Source organism: Parambassis ranga, chromosome 19, assembly GCF_900634625.1.
Source record: "Parambassis ranga chromosome 19, fParRan2.1, whole genome shotgun sequence".
Lineage (NCBI taxonomy): Eukaryota > Metazoa > Chordata > Actinopteri > Ambassidae > Parambassis > Parambassis ranga.
The window spans coordinates 10977788-11005634 of NC_041039.1; the positions used below are offsets into that span (position 1 = coordinate 10977788).

At 42.3% G+C, this 27847-nt stretch overlaps 3 protein-coding genes across 4 annotated transcripts; 1 reads left to right on the forward strand and 2 right to left on the reverse strand.

Annotated features, from left to right (window-relative positions):
- Window positions 1-2718: 2718 nt before the first annotated feature.
- Window positions 2719-3724, reverse strand: LOC114451528 (parvalbumin, thymic-like). The gene is made up of 4 exons (XM_028430199.1): window positions 3556-3724; window positions 3321-3453; window positions 3122-3231; window positions 2719-2836 (listed from the first exon to the last, which is right to left on the reverse strand). Exons 1-4 carry the CDS (start codon window positions 3614-3616, stop codon window positions 2808-2810), a joined length of 333 nt encoding a protein of 110 aa, XP_028286000.1. The 5' UTR covers window positions 3617-3724; the 3' UTR covers window positions 2719-2807.
- Window positions 3725-5105: 1381 nt separating this feature from the next.
- Window positions 5106-18756, forward strand: bhlha15 (basic helix-loop-helix family, member a15). Of its 2 annotated transcripts, XM_028431118.1 has the most exons (7): window positions 5106-5331; window positions 11723-11815; window positions 12129-12234; window positions 12974-13619; window positions 13755-13845; window positions 14174-14372; window positions 17750-18756. In XM_028431118.1, the coding sequence occupies exon 7, from the start codon at window positions 17803-17805 to the stop codon at window positions 18364-18366; it is 564 nt and encodes a 187-aa protein (XP_028286919.1). In that variant the 5' UTR covers window positions 5106-5331; window positions 11723-11815; window positions 12129-12234; window positions 12974-13619; window positions 13755-13845; window positions 14174-14372; window positions 17750-17802; the 3' UTR covers window positions 18367-18756. The 2 variants fall into 2 exon arrangements, with proteins under 2 accessions (XP_028286919.1, XP_028286920.1); XM_028431119.1 differs by lacking the exons at window positions 5106-5331; window positions 11723-11815; window positions 12129-12234; ... (1 more) ...; window positions 13755-13845; window positions 14174-14372 and adding an exon at window positions 16848-17135.
- Window positions 18757-18980: 224 nt separating this feature from the next.
- On the reverse strand, window positions 18981-27819 carry tecpr1a (tectonin beta-propeller repeat containing 1a). Its single transcript, XM_028431820.1, has 24 exons — window positions 27674-27819; window positions 26607-26846; window positions 26275-26457; window positions 26069-26191; window positions 25865-25984; window positions 25518-25692; window positions 25340-25440; window positions 24808-24909; window positions 24586-24734; window positions 23879-24489; window positions 23650-23795; window positions 23418-23573; window positions 23142-23291; window positions 22894-23051; window positions 22565-22795; window positions 22388-22481; window positions 22119-22198; window positions 21953-22009; window positions 21621-21795; window positions 21346-21481; window positions 21137-21229; window positions 20925-21031; window positions 20716-20835; window positions 18981-20465 (listed from the first exon to the last, which is right to left on the reverse strand). The coding sequence occupies exons 2-24, from the start codon at window positions 26829-26831 to the stop codon at window positions 20316-20318; spliced, it is 3642 nt and encodes a 1213-aa protein (XP_028287621.1). The 5' UTR covers window positions 26832-26846; window positions 27674-27819; the 3' UTR covers window positions 18981-20315.
- Between the last annotated feature and the right edge of the window lie 28 nt (window positions 27820-27847).

Consider the following 27847-nt stretch of genomic DNA (forward strand, 5'->3'; position numbering starts at 1 on the left):
ATACTGTGCATGTGCGCCTTTTAATGGCAGTTTACATTGCCCTCTTATCCAATGAAGCAAATATTTTTAGTATCTGTTAAGAGTCGGGATTATTAAATGCATATTGTAAGAATGCAGTGTTGATTATGTTTACCATGTGCTTTTACATACTGTTCACATTTTTGGTGTGCATAATTGGCATGCGTAAAATGTCTGCAAATGATTTGTTGGCATTCCAGTGTCAGAAAAGTGTTGTTGTGATTGATTATGTCGGGCACGCAGGTACTGTGGTCTGTGAAATGAAAGAGACTGAGTTAAAAATAAATAAATAATAAAACTCATGATGTGTATTTGGATCGTTTTCTCTTTACGCAGAATAGACTCAAGAGCTAGCTCATTTTCGTGAATGATTTCTTGTCGTGGGACCCAATTTTACAAACAGATATTAAATTATAGCTCCAGATATTGGCAACGGAAACCCTCATAGCTATTAAGTCATAGTCTAAAAGGGCTCTGGCAGAGTGGATGTCACTTAACACCATTTTACCACCATTTCTCTGTAAGTTAAATATCTGCAAGGTTTGGACGCAATCCGTTAAAAATAACCAATAGAAACTTAAATAAAATAATAAATAAATAAGTAAAAGAAAGTGTAGAAACAATCACCTCTTCTAGTAAAAAACAAAAAAAGATAACTGATAAGATCAGTGCGTGCTACAGGGAGAGACGAAATAGGGGTTGAAATTAAAGGCTTTAATTTAATAGTACACTCTTACCATCATTAACTTACATGCAGCTTCTGCCAGGTCTTATTTTTGGACCACTTACACCTATTCAGACCATTTCTCCTTATGGTGATGAAAGTATTTGTGGAGCTATTTTGGGTATCACTGAAAGCTGATATCATCGGTAGCTATTATCATCATCCAATACTCCAGAATGGCACCGCGTGGTTGCGTAATGAGTTCTCAGACACTATCAAAACAATGGAGTTAAACAGTCCAGGGGTCTTTCCTGGCCATATTTGCCCTCAGGCTGCACACTGTTATGTGACTGTTGTACATCAGGTGGCAGTGTTGAGTTGATCCTATGGCTAGAGTGGTTTAATCTTGTATATTAGCAAATTTTAGTTATGGCAATTCATCATCAAACATGTGAAGACATTCATTTTTCAGCCTATGAGAAAACAATACATTTTTCCAATCAGTTCTTTGTAGTTGAGTTTATTGCAGAGGTTTCAGTTGTGTTGTGTCTCATCAGCTACAATCTGCACCTGCACTATATATTTATGTGTATTTTCTGTCTGTTTTCTTCTTCATTTTCTCCTTTAAAACTCTGTTAAACTAATCTTTGGCCTTTAGCATTTGCTGTGGTCAAACAAGGTCTCTCACCTCAAACGACTCAGCCATAGATACTGTAACTATTCCTGCCCTTCTTCTGTATCAGGCTTAAATTACAAACATCTCAGAGCAGGGATGAAACTCATCAAGTAAGGCTACGGATGTCTGTAATATGAGATAGCAAAGGAACATCCCCCATCAAAGTCAGAAATTTATATTTGAGATACACTGTAGTTTTATCTGTGAGATGTTTACAAAGCTAAACTTCAAAAGCCCCCATTTAAAAAGAAACATCCAATGTGAATGATATTGCTTTAAAATGAATCTTTTATATATCAGAAACAACAAAGGAATGTTTAGATCTTTTTAAATCTCAGACTGAGACTAAAAATCCTTGTGTCAAGACGTGTTTTCCCTAGTTCAGAAGTTCAGGTTCCCCACATTTGTCTTAATTTCCACCTGAGAGCAGATGTTTGCTGCTTCGTGCTGCAGCAGAAATAGAAGTGACCCATATTCCTGGTCCTCTCACCCTTCCTCTGCCAGACAGAAGAGTGACCTGCCATCTGAGAGAAAGTTGCAAATAAATGTGCTTCATTGACAGAAGTCCTGTAAATATGCTGCACCAGAAAGTCAACCCTCAATCTCTGCTCAATCTCAATCTCTATGGCTTCATCAGACCAGTCCTGCTAACGCTCAGCCGGGCAGTTCTCCCATCCTTAAAGCCATCACTGTGTAAGAGTCACTGCTGTGCACTCCTGGTCTGCAGTTCACATTAAACATTTCTAGACCAAGGTGGGTACAATTTGTAGCTGTACTAAAGAGCAGTAAATATTCTGTTATTTATAACTATTTTTCATACTTTAATATTTTAAATATTTTTGTTATTGCATCCCTTTAAACTTGATGCAGCTTATCCAACAAACCATCATCGGCAGAATACAGTGCGTGTTTGTGTGTAAACAAAGGAACATTGATTTTTCCCATGGAGAATAATAAAATAATCTTTAGACAAACATCTCTAAAATAATTTCAATGAGAATGGGTTAAATGTTGCCTGAGTGTAAACATGTGATTCACACCAAATTACTACCCCTGAAGGTGTCAAATGGAGGTTGCCAGAATGACAAACACTTCATTTGCACAGTGGAAAATTGCTTCTGCCATTAATTGGAGACACCAAAGCCTCCCACCACCCTGACTGGCTGGACGCCTCCCTCCACTCAATGGAATATCAAGAGGAGCTGGATCGGTTGACAAGTCTTTCACTGGGTGCAAGCAAGCAAAAAATTACACACATTTGTATGACGTGGAGAGAGGTATGTATTTATTCATGAAGTCATAAAGTCTTCTGACATTTTTTTTTATTTCTTTATTCCATTAAAATAATTCATGTTGATTCCTGGATCCCAAGTTTTTTTTTTTTTACTATTACTAAAAATTGTTTCACTCTGAGGTCATTCCCATACAATAAATCATTTTTTGCAGGCCTCATGCAGACTTGACCAGCGCAGAAAACTCTGAAAAAAAACAAATCACCCCGATAAGAGAGATCTGCTATTTCTTTCTTGCATCATCAACTTAAATTCCCCTCAACTTGTGTCCATTTTAACCAGTTTTCTACCACTTCCCCATATGTGTATGTTAATAAGCTCAAATTACATTTACTTTTTGTTATACTAGTTGTTACGCCATTTATAAAATATACCATTTTTTATATACATTTGCTTTACTCTTCATCATCCATAAACTACTTCCTTATTTGCCTTTGTTTGCCTCTGTAAAGTCTCATTAAAACTACCTACCCTCCCAGCCGATCTTCCCATCACCATCCGAGTCTCCCTCCAAAAGGAAAGCTCTGGTCTCAGCTGCAGTCAGGGTCCTTGCTCCTTTGGAGAAATTCTGCAGAAACAGTCTGTATAGAACAACACATAAAATGAATAAACAGAGAAGAAACCCTAAATTTGTGTTGTAATAGTCCTTTAAAAAACAAGATGACTGAACTGTAACTCATCCTGTTCTATGTAGCCACTCTTGTCCTGGTCCAGAATATTAAAGACCCGCTCGATCTCTGTTGGACTTTTCTTGGATAAACCCACTGTTTTAAAAAACACCTTTGGGCTGAAGGAATCCTTTGCTGCAAATAAAACATCACATAAACCTGGATAAGAACCAGATACATGCTGCATGACCATTTATAGTATCATCAAGACTAACTTTCATGGACTCATCAACTCACCTTTACAAGCATTAATTGCCGAAGTGATGTCTGAAGCTGCTAGGAAGTCTGTAATAGCCATGGTAATGCGCGTGATGTTGCAGCCTGGTGCGATATGTGACCACTGGAGAGAAGAAAGAAACAACTGGTGACAGTGAACTGATTTCTACCCCACAGTGTCAGAAACCACCAGTGTCCTTCTGTCCGCTGTCACCTGCAGCTGACCACTTCAGCCATCAGTGTGAATGTGTTTGAATAGGGGGAATTTCAGCCTAACACAGCTGTGGTTTGTGGACGGCTTTATTCAAGGGGTCAAAGGTCACTGTGGAGTAAAATCCACTTGAACAGACGTTGGACAGGTAAGAGTCTGTCTGTAAACAAAGCAGTGCTCAGCAGGGTTATATTTGGTGCATCTGGGGGGAACCTGGCTGGCCTGCGTTTCCTCTTTGCTCGTGCTTAAAGCCACACTTGCTGCCTGCTTGCGGTTGTCCCTGGCAGTGTTTCTGCAGGCTGTAAACATCCTGTTATTATGGCTTCTGTCACTTTCAGGCTGTGTTCCACTCACAGTCACCTTGTTCCCACAAGCCACATTTAGCTCTGTTCTCTAAACGAGAGTTTATTTAAAAATACAATTGACATGTCAATCCCAGTTAATGAGGGACTCCTAATATTAATGCCAATGCAGTGATGACTTATATTATGCATACATCTGTATTTTACACATTTATTTGGAGTTTTATGATGCTGTTCAGTTAATTATTTTAGTTAACATTTAAATATATGAAACTTTATTTAACCAACAATTTCATTTTCCTATTTAATGTGTGCTTTGTTGGGTGTAACTCCTTCTAATCTACTTGATTACAGTCCGATCCCAAGCCAAAGGGCAAAATATGAAGCCTCAGTTGCTACTGCTGGCACGCCAATGCATCACTTAGTGTTGGAGCCAGCTGCAGGCTGGGCTGTACTCATTTGTACATTTTGTAATATTATAAATCAGTCAATTGGAGTCTGTGGAAACCCCCGTGTTGATAAATTCCCACACCTACAGGTGGCTTGGCAGTTAGCAGTGGGTACATGCAGGAAATTCAGTGTGCTCAGCTGGCAGAACACTGACCCTCCTCTATGTGAGTGAAATGCACACCATGCCATTCTGTGTTCACTTTTTTTCCCCCTCTTGTCAAAGGTTTTATGATTTGACGAGTAGTGTGGCTTCACATGTGTGTAGTTACTGCGTCACGTCGGCCCTGTGAGGCAGCACGTGTGGGTCCAAGGCCCGGCCAGAATGACGTGAGCCTGGCTTCCTCAGGATGGACCACAGTGAGGCCTGCAGCAACCAGAGGGGCAGAGCAGTGACAAAAACATCCTCTGCTCCCCCCTCACGTACCTGCCCCCTTGGCCTTGTCCCTTTCCATGCTCGGAGGCTTGTTTTCAGGAAGACCAGACTTCCTGTGTGATGGCGCAGTGGATGAGAGAAGGAAGAGGGGGATGGGACAGAGGGGAAAAGACAGACATAGAGAAGGATGGATAGGATGGAATGTCAGTACTGTGCATGTAGTGATTTGGATTTGGGGGAGTCTGTTTTCATGACAGGCAGAAATAAAAGAGTTTTGAAAGAGTCATTAAAAATAGCAAAATGTGTCTTCTGCATAGATAGACAGCTTCATGTTTTTGTCTCCTGCACTGTGAGTTTTTTCATTTATTTTTTTGAGAAATCAGATTTTGGACTTGGCTTGGATGCAGTTTGTGGGATGGGATATACGCACTAATGAGACCGAGGGTAGGAGACCACAGGAGGTAAGTATCACATGAACAGATGGTAGGTCACATTTTACATGATGCTTAATAATTAATTACTACACAATGTGACCTGTGTATTGGTCTTCATTGTTTTCTTTTCAACCAGCTTTTAAAGCCCTCATCTGGCTCAGGAGTAAATACATTAATAAAGCCCTTTATCTCTTCTGATCTTTTTTCAACCTTCTCTGAGACGACAGTTCATAAAAGATGTTTAGACCAGCACGTGTCAGATACCCAACAATTTGTCTTGGAGTCCATTTTAATTCAGACAAATGATAATGTCATCAGGTTAGCCTTGATGTCTCGCTGCATGCTAAACTAAACCTTTTAGTCCCTTGCTAATGTCTGAAATGTTTGGCTTCTCGAACAGAGACACACAGAGAGGGAGAGAGAGGCAGGCAGGCAGAAAGAGAAGAAGTTAGGTCTGTGGATCCCTGAGGGCAGTGGCTGCCCCCTCCTTCCACACACACACACACACACACTTTTTTTTCATGGGCTCAGTTACTTCCTCGACTATTTCTATCTGACCAGCTGTGCCATGGGCATGCCAGTGACACTCTCAGATTCAGCCAACACACACTCTGCCATACACATATTAAGCTCCGCCCATCAACAGGCCACACTAACAGTTTTGTCTATTAGCTCAGTGCGCCGAATCCATTGTGTATAACAGTGTCTGCTTCCTCCCATTGCTCAGTTTTAACATCATTTTCTCAATACTATGTGTATGTTTGTGTGTGTACCTGCATCTATTGTGTGTCTGAAGTAATACTGCACATTTGAACAGGCTGACTCATGCAGAAGTCTATTGAGAAGGTGCGAATGCATTTTTTGGTTTCTCATCCTGTTTTTGTCAAAATCTTTTGAACCTTTTAGGTAAACCTGGTGTCAAACTTTTAGTCTTTGCCACCATCTTTTATTGCCTCTTTACACCTAGCCTAGATTAAAGTACACTTCCTGTTTTTGCCAAATTCAAATTTTTTTATGTCAGTCGAGCAAAATCGTAAAAGAAATGACTAAAAAACCAAATGAAAACAAAGTGTAAACGATACGAAGCGTAGTAGCGTTCCAGGATTTCAGCCTGTGACTTAATGTATATTACTCAACAGTAAACATATACTGTAATGTTATCTGTAGGTGAACTGTACGTGAACTGTAAGATAACGCCCAACATACCTACTCTAACGCGGATCTGATTGACAGCTCACTGGAGCCGCCGATGTACCATGCTGACTTTGAATATGTGTTTGCTATATGTTATCAACTCCAATATGGACTTGGTCCAAGTGTTCTCTGTATTGAGGTGAATGAGGTCAAATGCAATCTGAAACCAAACATGCCATATGGAAGGGAAGGTAATGAGCATACGATTCCCATGTTTCTGACATCACTGGACAATTCAAGATGGCAGCTGCTGGTCTACTTGCACTACACTTCCTCTTTCTAGACATAGTATTGTTTGCTGATGTTTCCTTCAAACAGAATATATCTTTAATATATATGAACTGAATTACTTCAGTCACTCATTTGAGTTCCAGCGTTGTTACTTTGTTGTTTTACTGCAGTGGTAAATATACCAGGGTTTAAATGCTGGTGCTTAATTCTTTCAGATTTCAACATGTAGTTACAATTTTTTTAAAAAATGACGATATGGTGGCAATTTAGGTGGCAATCACAAAAACTGCTGTAAAAAACCAACCCAGTCTCAATAATAAAAATGTTGCTATAAACGTTCCTGCAAAGAATAGATACGCACATGCTAAACATTTCTGAGGTTAAAATCATGCCATTTTCCTCAGAGAGCAAAAAAAAAGTATTATGTACTATATTATAGTATTAAGTCTTATGTGCTTGCTTTCATTAAAGTTGCACACACTTTATTTATAGTTATACCACTCTCATGACTGTCCCATAAATATACTGCAGGTATAAGATAAGATAAGATAAGATAAGAGTCTTCTTTTCAGTCACTTCATGGCGCCGGAGGTTTCAATTCGCAAGATAGTTTATTCCCTAATATATCTCAAAATAAAAGCACGGTTATTATAATCCATGACACTAAACTTCACATAAGACAAAACGATAGGCAAATAATGTTCCAAACAATCAAATTTCTAATAACAATGTTCAAGCGATAAATATTGAAATCCATATGCCTGCTGGCATCTCCATGCATCCATACTCCACCAACTTGCTCATCAGTGCATGTGTGTCAATTAACCCCTTCACACCCAGGCTCCTGCCAGGCCGAGGCCAAACACACATTCAACATTCAGCCACAAGCCAGAAAGTTTCGCTCCTACAATTAGATAAGATAAGATACAGTCAGATGGTCACTAGCAGGAAGACAGGAAGGCTGCCGTTATTCACAAGACATCATGGCACACACACTACTGTAGTGGTGTGGTCTGCGGGGAAAAGCTGATCCTTCTCAGCCTGTTAGATTAACTGCAAAGATTTTAAATGTGTCAAGATGCAGTCGTTTCCCTGCCCCATCTCTGTTTGTTACTGTTCGTAACTAAGTGGCAATCCTGACTCATTACATTTTTGATTTAAATGTGGTTGCTGTCGTGCAACTTGATCAGGGGCCTGATGAATACCAGTCGGCTTAGGATGCAAGTGATAGGATCTGTGCTGAGACAGGAGGGTTGAGGAGGTTGATGGGGGAGGGAGGGGTCAGGGACTCCCTCAGGCGCCTCCTAGGAGAGCAGAAAAGATGCTCATATTCTGACAACACCTTTCCTGAAATACTCTCCATCTGAACAGCCTTTTCTCATTGGTAATGAGTCTTTATGGCATTAAGTGGAATTTACAGGCCAAAACAAGTCTTCATATAAACCTCCGAGTTGACATGAAAGCATACTGTCCTGCTCCTGGCCTCTACAGTGTGAGACAGTGTGATATACCCCTGGGCAGTGCCTGATTCCCAAATAAAGATATTTATGTATATTCCACTGCCTCTGTAAACCTCATCACATTTAAGATTAGCCACTGAAACAGATCTCCTCTTATCTGATCAGGGCTATGTATGTGAATGTGTAAATGAGAGCTCTGTCAACGAGCGCTCAAACCCAGCTCGTCCATAAACACTTCAAACCAGTCAAGTCCCACAGCTGTCTCAGCGTGGACGCCTTTGTGAGTGCATTCGTACAGGTCAGAGGTCACAGTCAGGCTTTTCAACATGTTTCCCACTGACCTTGGTCTCCAGGCAGTCCAAACATTTCCACCTATGTGTGTGTGTGTGCGTGTGTGTGTTTTTACTGAAATACCACTTGTCCCTTAGCTGTGGCTTGATTACAGGACAGCATGAGGTAAGTGTTTACATACAACAGAAATGGACCCCTATACTGACACATATAGTGACAGACAGGTGCAGGCCTTTCACCACTGGTTTTACTACCAGGATGATATAATGGCTTACTGTTAAAAGCTGTTGTCCGCCTGGCTTCATGCTGCAGGTTCACAAATACACTTTTCTTTGTAAATGAACAAACATTCTCATATTTGAATTTCTTAAGCTATAGCAATGCTTTAATCCTTGCCAACACTGTTCACAAAGTATCTCAGCTCTAACACTCCAGCTGAAGCAGACGTCTGCACTCTTCTGCCATCCAGTGCTAGATGGCTGCAACAACACGATGCAGAAAATATTAACAAAATAATGTTTCTCCTTGTGCCATTTTACAAACATTTATCTTTCCTCAGAACAATAATGCTGTACTAGGTTATAGCCTGCATTACAGATTCTTATCAGTATTTAGGACAACATAACATGAGTTACCACTAATGCATCTGTGTGTATTTGACAGCAACTGGGTTTTTGTGCTTGTTTGAATGTAGTTTAATAGAATGGTTTACAGCCTGTGAAAGGGTTAAGCCCCATCAAACAGTCATTAGATAAAGCTGCTGCTAAATGAGAAGAAAGGGCTTTGCTTGTGTTTAATTGCAAAACAGCTCTGAATACATACTTAATAATTGTTCCCATTCATTTCCCATTCCCATTCAACAGCTCTATGCAGTTCTGCCACTAAATTTCATCATCACAAGGTGAAGGTGAAAGCCGATTTTCCTGCCAAAGGGCCGCAACCGCTGCAGGGAGGGCCGTCAGACGGGTGTCATTTTCTTTGCTGCTCACTTCTCACATAAAGTACCACCACCTTGACATCAAATCACACATTTGGTTAGCTCCCTAAGCACATTTGGGACATTTGGGAAAAAAGACTACTACATCCCAACTGAAACTTTTTTCTTTTTTACTGAATACAGACACAGGGATCTTGTTCCACCAGCTTAGGCACACTTTGTGTGAACACTATATTTGTTTCTTCCTCTATCATGAAAGGGATTCTATATGGTGAATGACAGAGTTGTAAATGATAATCCACCTTCTTATAGCACCCATAAATGAGTAAAGATAGACATACACACACACACACTGAATCCTCTCACTGACTCCTGTTCCTATATCTGTCCACTTTTTGATTCAGATGCACACTCACACACTTCTCCCAATAGGGTAGTGCCCTTGGCAGCAGTGGTGCTAGTTCAGACAGGCAGTGTTCCCAGGTCTGGACTGGGGAAGAGCAGGTGTACTGCTGTCAACAGAGGCTCAGAAATACACTGACTGCTGATCTGAGACGGATTACACATTTATGTCGTCATATTAAGGGCACTCTGTCAGCAAACACTTTTAAGACCCTTTAATCTCCTGCTTAATAGAAAAAAGACTTTTCTCTCTATAAAAAAATTTGATCTGAAGCAAACATCACAAAATAGTGCCACAAAATGAGTGTTGCACTTTTATTATCACTGAAGCTGCACACCTTAAACGAACAAGGTGACATATTTACCACTCTTTATGCTGCTGTTTTAGTGTCACATTTTATTACCTCTCATTCTGCAACCATGAGACCCATCTGTGCCCAAATAAAGACTGGATGTTGCATTTTCCCATATTACCCATAGTGCTTTGCTTTGGTGCCACATGCTACAGGCGTCGGACAGTGACTGTAGGGACAGGAGAGCTTCATGTATTCCTCTTCAGGCCTTGACCACGGTGTATTTGGCATGCTCAGAATAAGCCCAATGATCTCCAATTACCCTCCTCTCACGGATTGTTTGGTGTCACTTGCCGTCTGCCGGCTGGATATGATGATTCTGCGCCTACAGTGTAAAAGGATAGTTCCGCAGTTCTTTTGGCATGTACTGTGTGCATGTTACAACTCAATTGGTGCAGTAAGCAACAGTGGTCCCTGAACAGTTAATTGTGAATGTGTGTTGCCTCAGTGCTTGTGCTTGTTCGCACCTTCTTAATAATAACAGACACACTTTTTTTTCTGGATGGGGCCCGCTGTGAGGTGAGGAAGCAGGGAATTGTGAGACATTTCATTGTAAGGATGACATGAGGTATAACTGGCTAGCTATATCACTTTGCTGCTTTGTAACCAAATTTGACTTCCAGCACACCTTTGGCTAAAGAAGAGAAGTTCAGAAGAGAAATGTTATTCTCTGCATTACCCTTCCTAAATAAACTACAGCAGATAATAAAATACAACCTTTAGATCTCTTCCCAGTCAGTCAGAAGGACTGAAACCAAAGACCTATCTCTCATTCACATCTGACACTTGGATGCAGAAGTTGTCGACATATCAGATTATAAGAAACTCTGACAGAACACATCCATCATTGCCGCACTGTGAAAATAGAATGTGAAATAGGCCGGAACAGGCTCACATTTTGTGCCAGGGAGAAGCTTTCAGCTCCGCGACTGTATCACATCCTCATATGTACTCATAGGTAAGCATTGACCATACTGAAACACTGTACTGCACTGGCTGACCCGATATGGATGCATGGGTGCAAGTTGCTGAGTGACACGATGCCCGGGGAGATGGAAATAAGTAAAGGAATTTCAAATGAAAACACCATCTGTCCATCTCTTTGTCTCTTTTCACATTTTGGTTTCCGCTAATGTTTTGAGAAAGGAGATGGACTGAATGGTGATGCTGTTCCCTCCTGGGAACAACATCCTGATGCTGTCTGGGTGTGTAAAAACAGAACTCCAGCATCAGTGATTTTGTTGCCAGGGGGAGGACTAAATCTGCAGGACACCTGTAATAAATATTAGAGTTTGATCATAAAAAAACAGAGTGCTGATCTGCAGTTTTCTCCTGCGTCAGTGGTACTTGAATCTGCCTGCAATTCTGCTTTTAGCCTCTAGAGAGAGCTAATGTTCATGTTTGGGAAATCCTTCCCAAATGTTTTACCTTACAAACATGAATAATACACACTCCTGAAAACTCACAACAGGTTTTGCTTTAACTGTATACAGTTAACAACAACAGTACAGCCCATCCTCTTTTTGTTGCTTTCTGCTTTTCATTTAAAGCTGACATCCACATTCACAAAGACAGCTCTGTTACACCAGATCCCCATCTTGCACTCTGCTGCAGGAAGACCGGAAGCCTCCAGGGAGTGCACTGTAAGTGAGAACTCTGCGTCCTCACACCTTTCTCCTTCCCTATCATCTTCTTCTTCTTCCACTCTTCCTCACCCCCACCTCCTCCTCCCGTGTTTTTTCTATGCATCTCCTCTCTCTCCATATGTTTAGCTTGTTTCATTTTGCACAGTGTCCTGCAGTGAAAGCAGGGGAATGAACACTGCTTGCAGAATGCAAGGTAGGAAAGGGGAGATGCTTGTTCTGTGCATGCCGGATGCAGATATAGATTATGTTGCAACATATTTTTGCCGTGTCATGATGCAGCAAGACTTTGAGGCATGTTGTTGTTTTTCAGAGTCTAAATACTTCAGTGATGGAGCTACAGTGGTGATTTCAGTGGATAATTTGAACAACTGGCTTTCAAAAAGAAGATTCAAGGACACACAAGTTGCAAAAAAAAGGTATTATTTACATTTGTATTACTGCAGCTGATGGTCTGTCTGGTTGGTCTACCTCTCCACCTGTTACACAGTCAGGTGTTAATTTACCTGAAACAGGACAGATTACAGGCTTTACAGCCTACTGCATGTATGTGTGAGTGTTTATGTGTGTGTGTGTGTGTCCTTTTAGATCCTTTACGTCACAGCTGCTGTGAGTCAGCTCCTCTCTTCCTTTCCTGAGTCACTCATCCTGTGGTTGCTTGGTTACTGCAGAGCGGTGAAAGTTTCCTATTGCGTCTTTGCCTCTGTGGATGGATGGGTTCCGATATTTATTCAGGCTAAGGAGTGAGTGGCCAGGTAGCGTCTGTGTGCATGCGTGCGTTTGTGCGCACCGCTTCATCCAACAGACAGAGGCTGACAAATCAGTTTCGGTACATCCTGTTGTTGACAGTAAAAGAAGGGGTTTCTGTGCAAAGCAGCTGGAAAACATTCAGGAGAAATAGGAGAAGATTATCGTCAGACAAAGCCTGTACAATATTTTATTTTCAGGGTTAAACAGGTGGCTTCAGAGAGGTTTTTTGAAGCTGCTGTCCCTGCTTTAGGGTTTCTATATGTGTGGGCATGACAACACAAAATATATCATGTCCTAAAACACATTACTACAACCTGGCATTAGATTTCTGAAACCAACTAGAACAACAGTAACAAGGGTACTAAACACAACTGGTCAGACCTTTCTCGCGTCTTATCGTTCATACAGGGATGAAGGAGCCCTCCATTTGTGGATCCTCTCTGGTCAGATGATACAGAGTGATGAGCAGCGACAGCCCCTCACCTGCTTCTGTATCCTTTATCAAAGACAAAGAAGTGTAACTCTGCAGTCATGGAGGAGCACTGACTGCATAGGCTGTTTGGTAACAAGGTCACCATCCACTGTCTCTCCTCTGCACTGCAGTCACCTGAAGGGACTGATCCAACCCTCAGCTTCTACAGATCATTTTGTGACAGGTTTACCAGAGGAGGCTGCTGGGACGAAACTTATTTTACAGGATATTTTCAGTTTGTTCAAAAAGTATTTAAACATGGAAACTCATTAGAATACCATCTTGTTCTGGGATGACTGTACACCAGCACAAGTTTTAGGTGACACATGCTTCACACGTCATAACGGAGACAATAACAATATGTCACTGGATATAAAAAACTTCAATGCTGTGTGCACCAGCAGCTCTGAGGATGACCAGAAAATGATCAGAGACAATTTAAATACACAAACCCCTAAAGGTCTTCTAAAATCCTGTCAACACAACAACAATCCAAGGGGACCATCAAGACGGGATGCAAACGTCAAAATAAGGAAAAGTGTGTCCTTCGATGATGAGGTCATTGTCTTCCTGTTTGATCAGGTAATGATCAAACTGTAATTTACCCAATTACTCCATATAATGATTTTAATCTTTTTTTAATCTTATTGATAAATTTAGACATTGACACTTTTCTGTTTCCACTTATTATCCACTCTCTTATTAACCAACTCTCAGGAGAGTCCCACTGTGGAGCTGCACGCTGAGGCCTGCACATCTCTGCCTAGCAGCTCCTGCAACCTGCTGGGTGTCACATCAGAAGACTGCGGTAATGCTAAAGCAGTGCTGGAAGTGTAAAGATCATCATTACACCGATTATAAACAGGCTCTGTCACTCTTCATATTTACTTTAAATGTATGTAACTGTGACTGAAACTCAAATATATGTGTAAATGTATGCAGGTGCACCACTGCAATAACATAATTAGAACTACTTCTACCTGCTTAAACAGTTAAATGCTGCAGGTATCATTGCACATACTGATTAAGATTTAGATTAAGATTAAGATTATTAATCCCAGTAGGGAAATTAGCTTGTTATAGCAGAGAGAGAAAAATATGTCACTATAGTTGTGTGTGGTTGGTTTTGCCTGCAGGCTTGGAGTGGGAAGATGATTTCTCAGCTCTGTATAGAGACTGCCACTTTCAGTTTGCACAACGCTCTCGACACAACAAATTCACCCTGCCAGCACGGAGCTGGAGTCCCCTGTCCAGGCCGAAACGCTGCTGTCTGTCCCAAAGCTGCCTGTTCCTCACCTATTTCACAGAGTCTGACCTTGAGCTGTGAGGTACAGGGTGAGTGTGACACACACATAGTGAGTTGATTTCTATGGTCAAATACAGGCTTTCTATCACAGCACCTCCCTTCAGCCAAAGGCCACCTTACTGTCACCATGGCCCGATGTGACATCCACACTTGTTTTTCTTTCAGACTGCCAGCCTTGGTCTAATGGAAAAACTGACTAATCATCCAGATCTTCACCTCTAACTCATCCCCCCACCTCCCTCTCCTTTTTATGATGACTCAGGGATTTTAATGGCTCTCTCTGTGTTCCAAATGGCTTCATGACATCACAGCCGAGCCAGACTGTGTGACAGAGCATTTAGCTTTTTTCAGTCGTTAGTATGACACGATTGAAGCTGTGATGTGATAAAGAGCTAGTTGCATAACAGTGCTAGTACCTCTCCAGCTGCAAACCACTGTAAGCTGTTTCCAATGCCAGTTTGTGTCCTTGGACCTCAGCTGAAACACAGAACTCAAATTTAGCCTCATAAACTGACTTGTGCCTCTGAAAATGCACTACAATATTTCTTGTTTATTCAGAGCGTGTTTGTTGTAGAGGCCATGTTTGCATGCCTCATTACTGCAATGTATTTAGCTCAGAATTTATCTGCAGCTGTGACAAAATAAACAGTGTAAGCCTTAGGGCCAGTGGAGGCAGAAACTGAGCAAACTAAAGGTAACAGATAATGGTTCCAAATAGCCTGCACCAGCGAGGCTTGGTTGATTAGATACAATGTACCTGAGGAGGGAAGGAAAGCTGGCAGGACCAGTCTTAGTGTTCACACACACACAGGACATTACGAACAGGCCATTACATTGACTTACAAGTCTTGGAGAACATTGAATGATTTGGTCTATCGTATTTTTCTCCCAGAGTGAGTGAAAAGTGCCTGTTGGGTGTGTAAATATGAGCGTGCGCACACACACACACACACACACACACACACACAGTTGTTCAAGGACAACCAAACGAAAAAGAAATGTTTACCTCGAAAGCTGGGAGAGTCACACCTGCATTATTACCTGCATTATTGTGCTAGCTAAAAGCTAAATTTACAAAATTATAATTATTATTTTATATTAGTATTTTATTTGATTTTTTTCTCATTATAATAAATAATTTATAATTATATTAAAATGTTTTTTGTCAGCCATGCTGTGGCTTTGTTGTTGCTAACGTGTTCCATTAAATGAGCATAGCTAGTAAATTTAATACCGTTTTACATTTACAAATGTGTGTTTATTTAGTTTTAAATGTAGTGATGAGTAATTTAGATTTATTTGTCTTTACATATGGGAAAGCTTTAAAGGACCAATGTGTAGCTTTTAGTGACATCTAGTGTGGAGGTGGCATACTGCAGCTAACTACATACCCCTCCATGATCCTTAGTTTCCGGATGAGAACCTACAGTGGCCAACGTAACAATGTAAAAACAGGAAGGCTGAGTTAGCTCAGGTGAGAACACGGTGGTCAAACATGGCAGGCTCTGAAGGACCTGCTCAAAAAATTCCTATTTGCATTTACATAAAAAGACGATATATGAATAGCATTTGATCCAACAACATGCGACACACTGGACCTTTAAAATGTGCTTCCATGTGTGCAACACCTGTCTGATTAGAGTTAAGAAAACTCCAGCTGCCATGTTTTCATTAGCACTGCGCAGGGTGAGACATGCTGTTAGACTTTATTTACCCAATGAGTGTTAGGTATGCCGCCTCCCTGTTTTACTATTTGCCATAGCAGGAAAGGCAATAACAACAACTTCCAACAGCTTGGTTGGGCCATCAGGTCAAACAACCAAAGAAGGATTACAACAGAGTAATGAAGGGATTATAGAGTATAGGGGTAATAATTTTAAAATTCCCTCCTTTGGAGTGTATTTGTTTTACCACGTGGGTTAAAGGTACCTCAGTTTACCCTACAATCTCATTACAAAGGCAGTGCAACATGTTTAAAGGCTGTTTGTCTGGCTCAAAGTAAACAGTGTGACTCCTGCTTCTGTACATTCAGTTGTAGCCTGCAGGACTGTATTCAAATGAAGCCGTTTAAAGTGATAAGCCACAATGGAAATTATGTTAACTGTGTGGACTGACTAAGCCACAAAAACTCTATAGGATCACGTTTAACTCGGGAATAAAACATTTTAAACATTTTAATTTAAAAAAAAAAAAACAGAATTGGATGGTGATCAGTTGTCACCCATCATTGATCAACTTGATTATTTTTACTTATCAGATTATTTGCTTGTAAATTAATTTAATTGATTTTTTTTATCATAAAGAATATATGATGAGTAGCCTGTAATTTTATAATTCTGCCCAGCAGCAATATTCCAGAGGCAAGTTTAATGTGACTGCATGGATTTAATGGATTTTTCAAAATAAAACTTACAAAATTATACTATAATGATGCACTGACATATAACATGGAGAGATAACACCACCGTTACAATACCTTTAAGTGAAACACATAGCATTTCTACTGTTTACAGAAACTCCGCCAACATGCAGGCAGCCCAGTGCAGTCTGAGGGCAGAGCTGGAGGGAGCCGAGTCGCTCTCTGATTGGCTGAGCAGCGCGACGTGTACATCAGTCAGCCACAGGTAGCGCACATATGACAGTTATCTGCGTGTGTGCGCGCTGCACGGCGTCGCTCTGCTGATCACTGCGCTCTGTTAATTGACTTTATGGCGCTTGTAATGACTGTCTGCTCGGTGACGCTTTTTCTGTAACAACGCAGGAGGAGGAAAAAGTAGTTTTGAACTTACGAGGTAAGACTTTTCAGTTGTTGATTCAATTACACGCTTGTTTCTCTCTCTCTCTCTCTCTCTCTCTGTGTGTGTGTGAATGACTTTTGGCTACACTACGGTTATGATGATTAAACTGAGGTTAGGGAAATATATGGACTGAACAGAGGTATTCTTTTTCCCCCTGTGAGCACTAATCTATGAAAAACAGCTGTATCAGGTTCATTTAAATAATAATAAAATGTGGTTTAGATAGATTTCCATTGCTTGTGAATCCTACAGAAACCATCCTGATGATTTAAAGTTTTTGCTCTAAAATGATGCACATCCAGTTTAAGGTAACATTAAGAGATCTGGGTGTACATAAGTCTGCTGCTGGCTGCTCTCCCTGTTTTTGTGAGTGTAACCTTGAATTGGGCATTATCTCAGAACTGTAGGGATAAGAGAGGTGGAGATTAGCAGACCAACATCATGGACTTTTCACACTGCAAAAGTAGTTTAGATAGAACAGGATGCAAGGCTGTTTCAATTGGCGGGAGACCTATTCACTAATTGGTGATTACAGACCAGCTGAAGGAAACCCATAGGATTCAAGGTAAAATTTCTTGTCTGATTAACCTTCCTGTCTCCTTTTCCAGCATTACTGAAGCTGTAAAATCTGTCGGGTAGAGAGAAGTGAAGGGGCTGCAGGATGAGGTCCAAAGCAAAGGCTGTGAAACCATCCAGAAGGAGCTGGTCTGACCCTGAGCCTGAACTGGAACCAGACACAGAACCTGGCTCCAGTGAGCAGGAAGGTTCCGAGGCCTCAGTCCAAATTGGTGGCTCCTGGAGGGGCTCTCTGAGAGGTGGAAATGGGAAAAGGCAAGGAAGAGCTGGAGGAGGCCGGCGGCGCAGACAACACAGCTCGAGCACCAAAGAACGCAGCGTCCGTCGACTGGAAAGCAATGAGCGTGAACGTCAGCGCATGCACAAACTCAACAATGCCTTCCAGGCGCTGCGTGAGGCCATCCCACATGTCAAGACAGACAAAAAGTTGTCCAAGATCGAGACACTGACCCTGGCTAAGAATTACATCAAAGCTTTGACCACCATCATCCTGGACATGTCAGGGGCCTGCCTGCCTGCTGGTGAGGTCTCTTCAGAAGCCAGTGCTGCCAAGCTGCTCCAGTGCTACCAGCAGCACCTGGAAGAGGAGGGCGAGGAGGGCCTCACACAGTACCTCACCCAGATGCATAGCTTCAGTCAGCACAGCTAACAGTGGATGGACAAATCACAATATCCTACAGTCACACTGTTGTGGGATCTGTGCAGCAGGGTTTCCTGTACGAACTGGTGCAGGCCTTTGACAGTGAACTTGGCCATAACAGGAGCTGGGCTGTCCACTACTAGGCCTTCATGCAAAATATGGAGTGATTTGAGGACCATAAAGACTGCTGTGAAGACCAAGTGGACCTTAGTCATGAAAAGACTATAGTACTCAGAAAAGAAGGGCTAATCGTTTGTGCTCTCTTTAGTCATCATTCCACAGCTTAAGCAAGGGAAGGGAGTTGTTCTCTTTTGTATTATCTTGTGATCTTCTTGTGTGTTTTCTTTTGAGAAACCTGCTGAGCGTAGCCTCAAGTCATCACTGTCACATACAGGAAAGTAAGACGAGCAGGTGGCCCTAATGATCTTCACAAGCAAACAAGCTTGTGAAGATCATTAGGGCCACCTGCTCTGTACCACTGTACCACTAATATGAGAACACTATTTACTCTCCTTATGCGCCCGTAGCTGAAAGGCATGGACGACGTTTAACATGTATATTATCTGCTTTTTGTGTGCCTTCATGTGTCCTGAGGCAGGACATCATAGTGAAAAACAAAAGAATTATTATCAATAAACATTTATTTATTGACACGGACTGTTTTTTTGACCATGCAAATGTGGATTCCACTGATGTGCTGCACATCACACTTCATTAATCACAGATAATATATATATATATATATAGATCTCTGTACATTTTTTTACAGACTTAATTTCCCTTAAAAATATCAATACAACAACCACATTGCTAACTACGAATATCTTAAAGATTTGTAACAAAATAAATTGTTTTTCTTACTGCTCAGTCATTCTAGCTCCATCAGGCCAAAGGAAGTAGACGCCATGCATATCTAATCACGCTCGTGAGAAAGCAGAAGGTCCAGTTTCAATACTTTGACCACAAGTAAAGCCATTCTCCCTCTTTTACAATGCTAACTATTGCACAAGCTCTGTGACAATAACCTTATTCTGGAAAAATAATAGCTTTATAAAACATTTGGACACAAGCAGCAGCCATCACAAGGTATCTTTAACCACCACAGGCCTTGTTAGAGCTGCTACATGTTGGCTCAGAAAAACACAACTCCACTGAAATGAAGAGGTTAACTGTTCACAAGATCTTTAGGTGTGTGTGTAGTTTTTCTTGGCTGGTCCTTATTTCACTTCCAAACAAGGCCTATGCATACCCTTGCCCATAAAAAAGCTTTACGGATGTATTCTTTGTCATTAGAAACCTATGAGGAACTTACAGATGTTAAACCCATGTTTTTTCTGCAACATACAGTAAACACAGTACATACATGTACATACATGTGCACATGGATAAAACATTCTTCTCCCTGCGTCATCCAGTTATCTGTTTATCCGGTTTCATTTTAATCAGCCTTGTAATGCATTAAAGTGCTGCCTGCCCACTAAAATGGATTATAATTTAAATGTTGCGCAATACCTGTTAAAAGGTACACAATAATTCAAATATACTAGATTCCCTTCTGTTTAAAAGAAAAAAAACTTCAATAAAAAAAAAATCACCTGTCCACTTAACCTTAACTTGATGTGGTATCATCTACACAGTAACAACAGGAATCAACACATACATCACATATTCAAGAACACATAAGAGAAAAATGCATTAAGACTATCAACTTCAGGAGAAAATTCAAACAGCATTCAAGCTGAAATGCCCATATGCTGGAGGTGAATAAAAGACTTTCACATCAAAAGACTAAACCTAGTGCTCAGAGTCACATTGTTCTGTTAAACTGCTTCAGATGATGTGAAGGCTAAGTAGCTAAAAGCTACTTCATTGTTTAAAGTAAAAGTGGCTTTGAATAATGTCCTGCAAAGGTAATCTGGTTTCAGGAGGCTACGTACGGTATGTATGCACAAATGTGTCTAACATCCCACAGCACTGCCGTTGACCTCTGTGCTCCTGACTGGGACCAGACTTGGAGGGGTTGGGGCGGACTGGTTTGTTAGAGAGGAAAGACAAAGGCGGGGTGGCTCTATGGAGTTCCCTCTCACCGTGATGTGGTCCCATCCACCCTAAAAGCCAGTGATAAAGAGGGGGGCGGGTTAGCTCCAGGCACTATACTGTGTGTTTTAAAGCAAAAGCTCAGTGAGACACACCTATTTGTTGTTGTTATCTGCTGTTATTTGCACATGGAGGTCTACATGTAAACAGTTTTTTTGGTTTGCCAAATATTTACTTCAACAAGTTAACTTCCTTAAAAGTGGAAAAGATAATTGAAAAGTCTCACACCTGGCCTGCTGTTTAAAGAAATGTACTCATTACCCCAATGCCATAGTCCCATGACTGTCCTTTGGGCTCCAGAGGCTGGACTCCTAGTCGATGGCACACTGTTCCACAGCTCAGACTGTGGCTGCCCTGCACTTTGTCTGCTATGATCCACACCTAAACCACCACAACAAAACATGTCTGTAACATTTTCTGTTTGTCTCTGTACTGTCAATCAGTGTCGAATCTGATGTCCCGGCACCTACCTGGTCCAGAGGCCCTACAGAGACTTTGCGTACATTGTTAGAAATGTGTTCCCAGGAGGAGCCCTGAGGATAGCTGGGTGTCAAACCTTGTCTGTACCACAGGTTACCTGGACAGTAAAAAAGACCACAAGACATCTGATCACAAAGCATAGACAGCAAAGGATAAATGCTTATTATATCTCAATTATCTAATAAATTGCATGTGTGATTACCATTTTCATCTACAGCGTGGACTGATGTCCTGCCAACAGACACCTGCTTGAGCTTCTGTTTGGCTGGAGAGGGTATGTGGTACCAACAGTCCCCTGCAGAGGGAGACACAACACACATAACAGTCAAGAGGTATGTCTCATACAAGCACCATTACATTTGTTTCAGAGTTGACAGTGATTATGAGAGAGCCTGTTCTTCTCCCTCTGACCTGCTGGGCTCTGAGATGAGACTGAGCCCCTGTAGAAGGCAGAGCCATCTCGGGCGATGGCCCAAACCTGACTGGCAGCCCCAATGGAGATGGACTTGAAAGGTTGGTCAGTTCCAACATGCAGCCAAGAGGATCCCTGGAACCCCACAAGAGGATGTTTGAAGCATCAGTAGGAAACTGAAATCAAGTGCTTTTTGGGTGGCTCACCAAAAGGTGTTAAACAAGTTCATAGGGTGTCTGGTCTGCTAGCTGCTAGCATAATATTAATGACTCACAGCAGGAGTCAGTGCTGTAACTCCCAATCGGCAGAGAACATCTCCCTTGTTGCTGATTGCCCACAGAGGCACCACATCCACGGTGCTCTGAGCTGCACATGGCAGGATGGACACGTCACTCAGTGGGATGGGTGGTATTTCTTGCCATGGTCCTGTAGTAGACAATTTACACTTCCTGTACAGAAGAACACACAAATATTGAATGGAATAATTGCCAAAACTATTTATTCCACACAAACCAGCTTTCTTGAATTCTTCAGAAGTCCCTACACTGGTCACATTCAGACCACCCGTACCCACCCAATAATATGCCAGTGTTGCTTTAACAGTACCTTGCCCATCGCCTACGTCGTACAAAGTCCTTTATTGTTTTATAGCCATGATAGGACCTGCATGAAAACATAAGGGAAGTGAAAGAAAATAAATAAAAGGTCATAAATAAGAGCAAAGTTTGAACTGTGCAGCTGGTGGGTTTGAGGAACCACAAATGAAACGTACGCTGGAAAATCAGCTGCGTATTGCCAGCCTTCTCTGTCTGTTCCTCCAGAGACACTGTAGTCGATTGCCCACTCTGACACCTAAAAATAACAAATATTTGAAGTGAAATACTGAATGCACCTGAATATCTGGCACACTGCCTGTGATAATTTAAGAATACAGTCTCCGAATGAATGACCACAATGGGAGCACAGTGAAATACCTACAAACCACAGTGGTTTCAGATCACTAAAGGGGAGCTCCCGCTGTAGGTCTGTAACTGAGCTTACCCATGTCCATTGGGAGGGAGGTTTTGTATTGGTTTTTGTGCACTCGTGCAGCCCTGATGCATCACTCCACATGTAGCGGTCTGTTGGTAGACCTCTAAATCAAACAAAAGCAAATAAATGGAAAACCAGCTCGTGCTTCAGGGAAAGTGTGAACTGCACTCTGCTTCACTTCAATACCTGTTGGTGTAGCCAGTGACAGGATTCCACCTCTGGTTTTCATAGATGTAGACACTCTTGACATCAGTCTGTGTGTAAATATTATCAGTGCTGCTGGCCATTCCCTGAAAGAATCCTCCTCCGTAGCCTCCAGTGTAGCACCAAGCAGTGTGGTCATAGCCAATGCCCCACACAATCCCAATGCTGTTACACTCCACTGTCCGCAGATGGCCTCCAATCTGGCGCCAGAACCTGCACAAAGGATGAGAAGACTTGTGGTTAACTAGCTATGGTGCAAAAAAGAAGCTGTTATTTTCACATGCTGATGTATCAGTTCTGTTTTTTCTTACATCTGGTCGCAGGGTGTGGGGTAAGGCATGGCCTCGAGTTCAGGAGAAGGCTCACTAACAAAAATGTCCCCTTTACAGGTGATGGACCAGATAGCCTGTTTGGAGGGATGACCCTGGATACCTCTGGAGTCACAGCATGAGATGTTTAACAATGCCAGCTGAAGAGAAGGAGGTCAGACAGGATACAAGGCGTCAAAATGGGAGGCATATGCATATACCTTCTATTGCGTTTTTCTTTCCGCACGTACCCAGTCATGCATTTCCAGCTCTGTGGCAGCTGCCAACCTCATTGGCCACCTCTGTTTTGTTCGCTCAGGAGTGTAGATAGCAAAAGTGTGTTTGGAGTCATTAAGCACAGGAACCAGGATCGTCACTTCGTTGATGAAGGCATGCAAGTACTGGAATGAGTGCAAACAAGTAGGAAAGGTTAAACTATGAACAAAATATACAACCAGAAGACAGAAAGACTGCACTAAATATCAGTAAAATGTAGAGAATACATAAAAACCGGAAGACATTTTTACCTTCTTCTCCTCATAATAGTTGTAATAGATGAACAGGATCCCGTCCTTGTTGCCGTCTGGTCCTGAGAACTGCTCCAAGGCAAAATGAACATCGATCCACTTGTGTGGCTTCCAGTCTCGCCACCACTGCATGGTTCCCTTCTTCACCCACACAGACTGCAATGGGAGTATGCAGTAATAATTAATTTCTGAACCCTTGGGCAGGTCATAATTGCTCCTTTACTACCTGTACCTGTTCTATGGCTTGTTCATAATGTCTGAAATTATCCATCTCTCTCTTGGTCCGCTCACTGAGTTGCTCAAAGATTTGTCTCCGCCAAGCTGCCGTCTGGGCTGGGCTGACTGACAGACTCATGGACTGCACTGACTGGATCAAAGCTGGAGAAAAAAACATTTGAAAAAATTAAATGATTTGCTTTTGCTGCAAAAAAATTACTAGTAAGCCACTACATTAAACTTACATGAAGTGTTCATAGCACTGTTAAACCAGTTGAGTTGGGAGTGAGTGTCCACGGAGCAGCCTCCTCCACTGATCCATGCCCACAGAGGACGCTCATCTGCTCCATATGGATCCTCCATGGCAAGGGTGTATGTGGCTACAGATGACAAGCTGCAGGTTTCAGCACAGTCCAGGCCTGCTCCAGTCTGAGCTTGTTGGTTCTGTACCTCCTCCAGATCCACATTACTCCACTGCGGGTCAATAGGACTTCCAGACTGACTAAGAGAAAGAGCTAAACCTGCAGTGGGAGCTTTAACCTCTCCCTCTGTAAGGAAGGTCTCCTCTTCTATTACAACAGGAGTGGCTGACACAATGTCTCTTGGTGTCTTTCCTGGTTCTCGATCAGAGACCAGTTCAGAGATGAAACTGTCACTGGTGACCTTAGGGATGCGAGGTTTGGGAGTGTCACTGGGCAGGATAGAGGAGTTCTCTGTGGGTGCATCAACAAAACACTGTGGGGAGGTAGAGGTTATGAGGCAGCCGGTTCCATCTGCAGATCCTTTCTCTGTGTCCGATTCTACATCACTCACTACTGACTGAGCACGCACCTCACCAGAGAAAAAACAGCCAGCACTAAGAGACAGAAGAACAAAAACAAGGACATTATTATGGTGTGAAAGGGAAACACCCCTGTCTGCTTTTGCAGTAAAAGCTGATGTTTTGGCTCACCTTTGCAGGCTGCTTCCGCTGGCGCTTGAGTGGGATCGGTCTCCATCTCGTGGAACACTGATCACCTTCCATGCTTTCCCACTCAGTTCACTGCAGGTCACACCCTGTCTGAAGTACACAGCCCGGTCCTCACAGCTAATAGCCCACACCTACACACAGCAGCAGGACTTACATGAAACTTTTAACAATCCAGACAGTAACACTTGAGAAGATCTTCCTAACCTGGTCATTCAGGCCCACATTGATCATGATCATTTCTCCAACCATGCTAATCCAGCCGGAGCCACAGGGGTTGTGAGAGTTGATACCACGCCTGAACCAAACCTTTAAAAGCAGAAGAGTAGGGTGAAAGAATTTCCAAAGGACGAAGTGTTGTCACCATGTCCTTGGTACCTCTCTGGCTGATAAGACCTTGGGGCTGATGTACCGGATGACAGGGCAGGAGGACTATTTAATGTATAATTGTTCATTTGTGTTGAACACTAGATTTGAATTGGTCAACGACTGCATCCTGTGGTCTGTTATTAATTGTAGTAGTAGTAGTAGTAGTAGTAATAGTAGACCATTGCTATGGGCATTAGGAACATTTAAGGAAGAGCACATCTAAACAGCCACAGATGTTTGGTAAATGGCCCTTAAGATCAACAATTTGTTATTAACTTACCATGTAAAGATTTAAGAATACATTTTTACATGCAAACAAATTCTCAGAATGCAGCTCCGTGCAGTATTAAACCATCCAGAACTTTCTTACTTTGTTGTCCTTGGTCACAGCCCAGACAACGTTGACTCCAGTAGCTACATGTATAGCTCCCACATCAGGGCTAGGAGACTCCACTGTAGCCCACGAGGTACCTGCATGACCAGAATCATTATTCTCAATACAAAAATGAACACGCACACTCTCCTTCCACCAGTGAGCCTCTGTGCACCTTTAGGACAGTCTCGGCTAATGCCCTCCCTGACAATGAACTGCCCCTCCCACAGCACAGCCCAGACCAGGTCTCCTGGGCCACAACTGATCTGGACCACTTCCCCTGGGAGAAGCACCTCCTCCCATGAGGAGCCCTCAGGATTGTGGTGACAGATGCCCTCTCTGAACCACACCTAAATGGAGAGAAAAGAGGAAAGATAACACAACGAAGAAAAATAAAACTATTTATTACTGCACATCAGATACAATTTACCAACTTAACTTTTATTTAAAATAACACTGCATCCAAGAATGAATGGGCATTGCCATGGATACATGTGCTAGGGTGCATGTGTGAGTGTGTACCTTTCCCTGCAGGGACACGGCCCACAGTGACAGCCGACCTCTGGGCTCTTCACTGATCTCCCAGCCACCACAGCTGATGTCACTGAAGGGATCTGGCAGACTCGTCTGCTGTGATGGGATCTGTCAGCGCACAGGGAAGATGGAGGTAAACAAACTGCTGCATTCACACATAGACACACCACACCGATATAAACACACACCCACCTTTGCCCAGGTATCCATGGCTTTGTACCTCCTGTAGCGGAGCCATCGCCTGCGACGGACACAGGAGTTCCACTTTTTGTCTTTGGTGTAGGTGGCAGGGAAGTCGATGGCATAAGTCCACCCCTGTAATTGGAAGCATGTGGATTATTTAAAAGAGCAGTAAATAAAGTGAAAACAGGATAGATGCAATTAAAAACAACACACACTTCCTTCTCTGTGGGCTCTCCTTCAAAGTTTTCATCAATGTACCAATCGCCCTCCCACTCCCAGCTACTGGAGGGAAGCTGGAAACCATCCAGAGGTTGATGTTGCAGACCCGTGACATCACTCCACTGCCAACGGTCACTTGGCAGCAGACGCTCTGAGAAACCATCAACAGGATTCCAGCGCTGGTAGACAGAGATGGAACAGCAACACTGGTTACATTTAAAATTTTAATACAACTTTAAAGTTGTCCCCTGTGCACCTTATACTCTGTTGCTTTAGCAGCTTCAATAATAATAGCAAAAGATAAATGTTGGCACCATCAGACACCCACTTGATTCTCATAAGTTTCCTCTTGGTAGCGGATAGGCAGTTCAGAGGCGTGGACGTTTAGGTAAATGCTGTTGTCACAGGCGATGCCCCAGCAGCACTGCTGAGCTGCTGTCACCCGCTTAAACTCCATCTGGGCATCACGGCATTGCTCCCACTGCTGCCCCGCTGTGGACAGGCTGTAGACCTGTCCATACACATCCACCCCCCACAGCAGCGAGACAGGCATGGCTGCACCTGAAAGCTGAGATTGAGGAGAGGAATGTTGATAAAGTGGCTTAGTATTTTTCCAGGTTTTGATTTTTGTTTTGTACAATATATCCACTTACTTCAGGACATTGCTGAAGCCATTTTAAGGCAGTATTAAATGTAATTATTTTGCCATGTGCACCCTTTTTATATCATGTTTCAGTACAGCAGTGAGTAGCTGATTACAACTGTTTGGATCTTCACAGCAGAGCAGAGCCAGACACACTAATAAGGATCATGAGGCACTGGTCTTTGCCTTACAGTATTTGTCTGCACCCCTTCTTGTTCTACTTCTCAGGTCTGATCAACAGCCTTCATAACATCCTGACCCAAATGAACACGCTGCCTACTCCTAAATCTTTCAATCTGCATGTACACATTTGAAATGACTGCAAAGCTTACTCGATCTATGCAAGTGGCCTCCATTTTTAAGCATGTAGTGTCCAGCAGGGACGCTAAAGGCGTATCCTCCGTCACTTACATACAGCAGCTATTCAACTAATAGTGATGTTTGTAATAAACATACAGGCACACGCACACATTGCAAATGCAGGAAAAAAACGTCGCTATAACTAAATTGACATCAACGTGTTTACAAGGCTGTATGCCAATATACGTAGCTCGATATTAGCACTGTCAAATTAGCTTTAATGTACAATATGATATATAGGAAAAATACAGCGAAATTGAACAGACAGTAAAATCTAATGCTTCTAACAAACGCAAACGAGACAGTACAACCAATTTCAATCTTCGGTTTGTTTTTAGTACAGGCTTACAGGCTTAGCCCTCTACAATTAGCGAATTATCAAGATTTCAAACCTCGAACTTGCTCTCATAAGGGGTCTCCAGGCGCAGGTGGGACTTCACGGCCGTTCATTCATAAGGTAGAAATGAATGAACTTGTATTTAAATCATATTGTGCGTAAGGTGGCTGCCGATATTCTCAACACAAATTGGCTCCTGTGTGAAACAGGAAGTGCTGTGGTTGTCGTC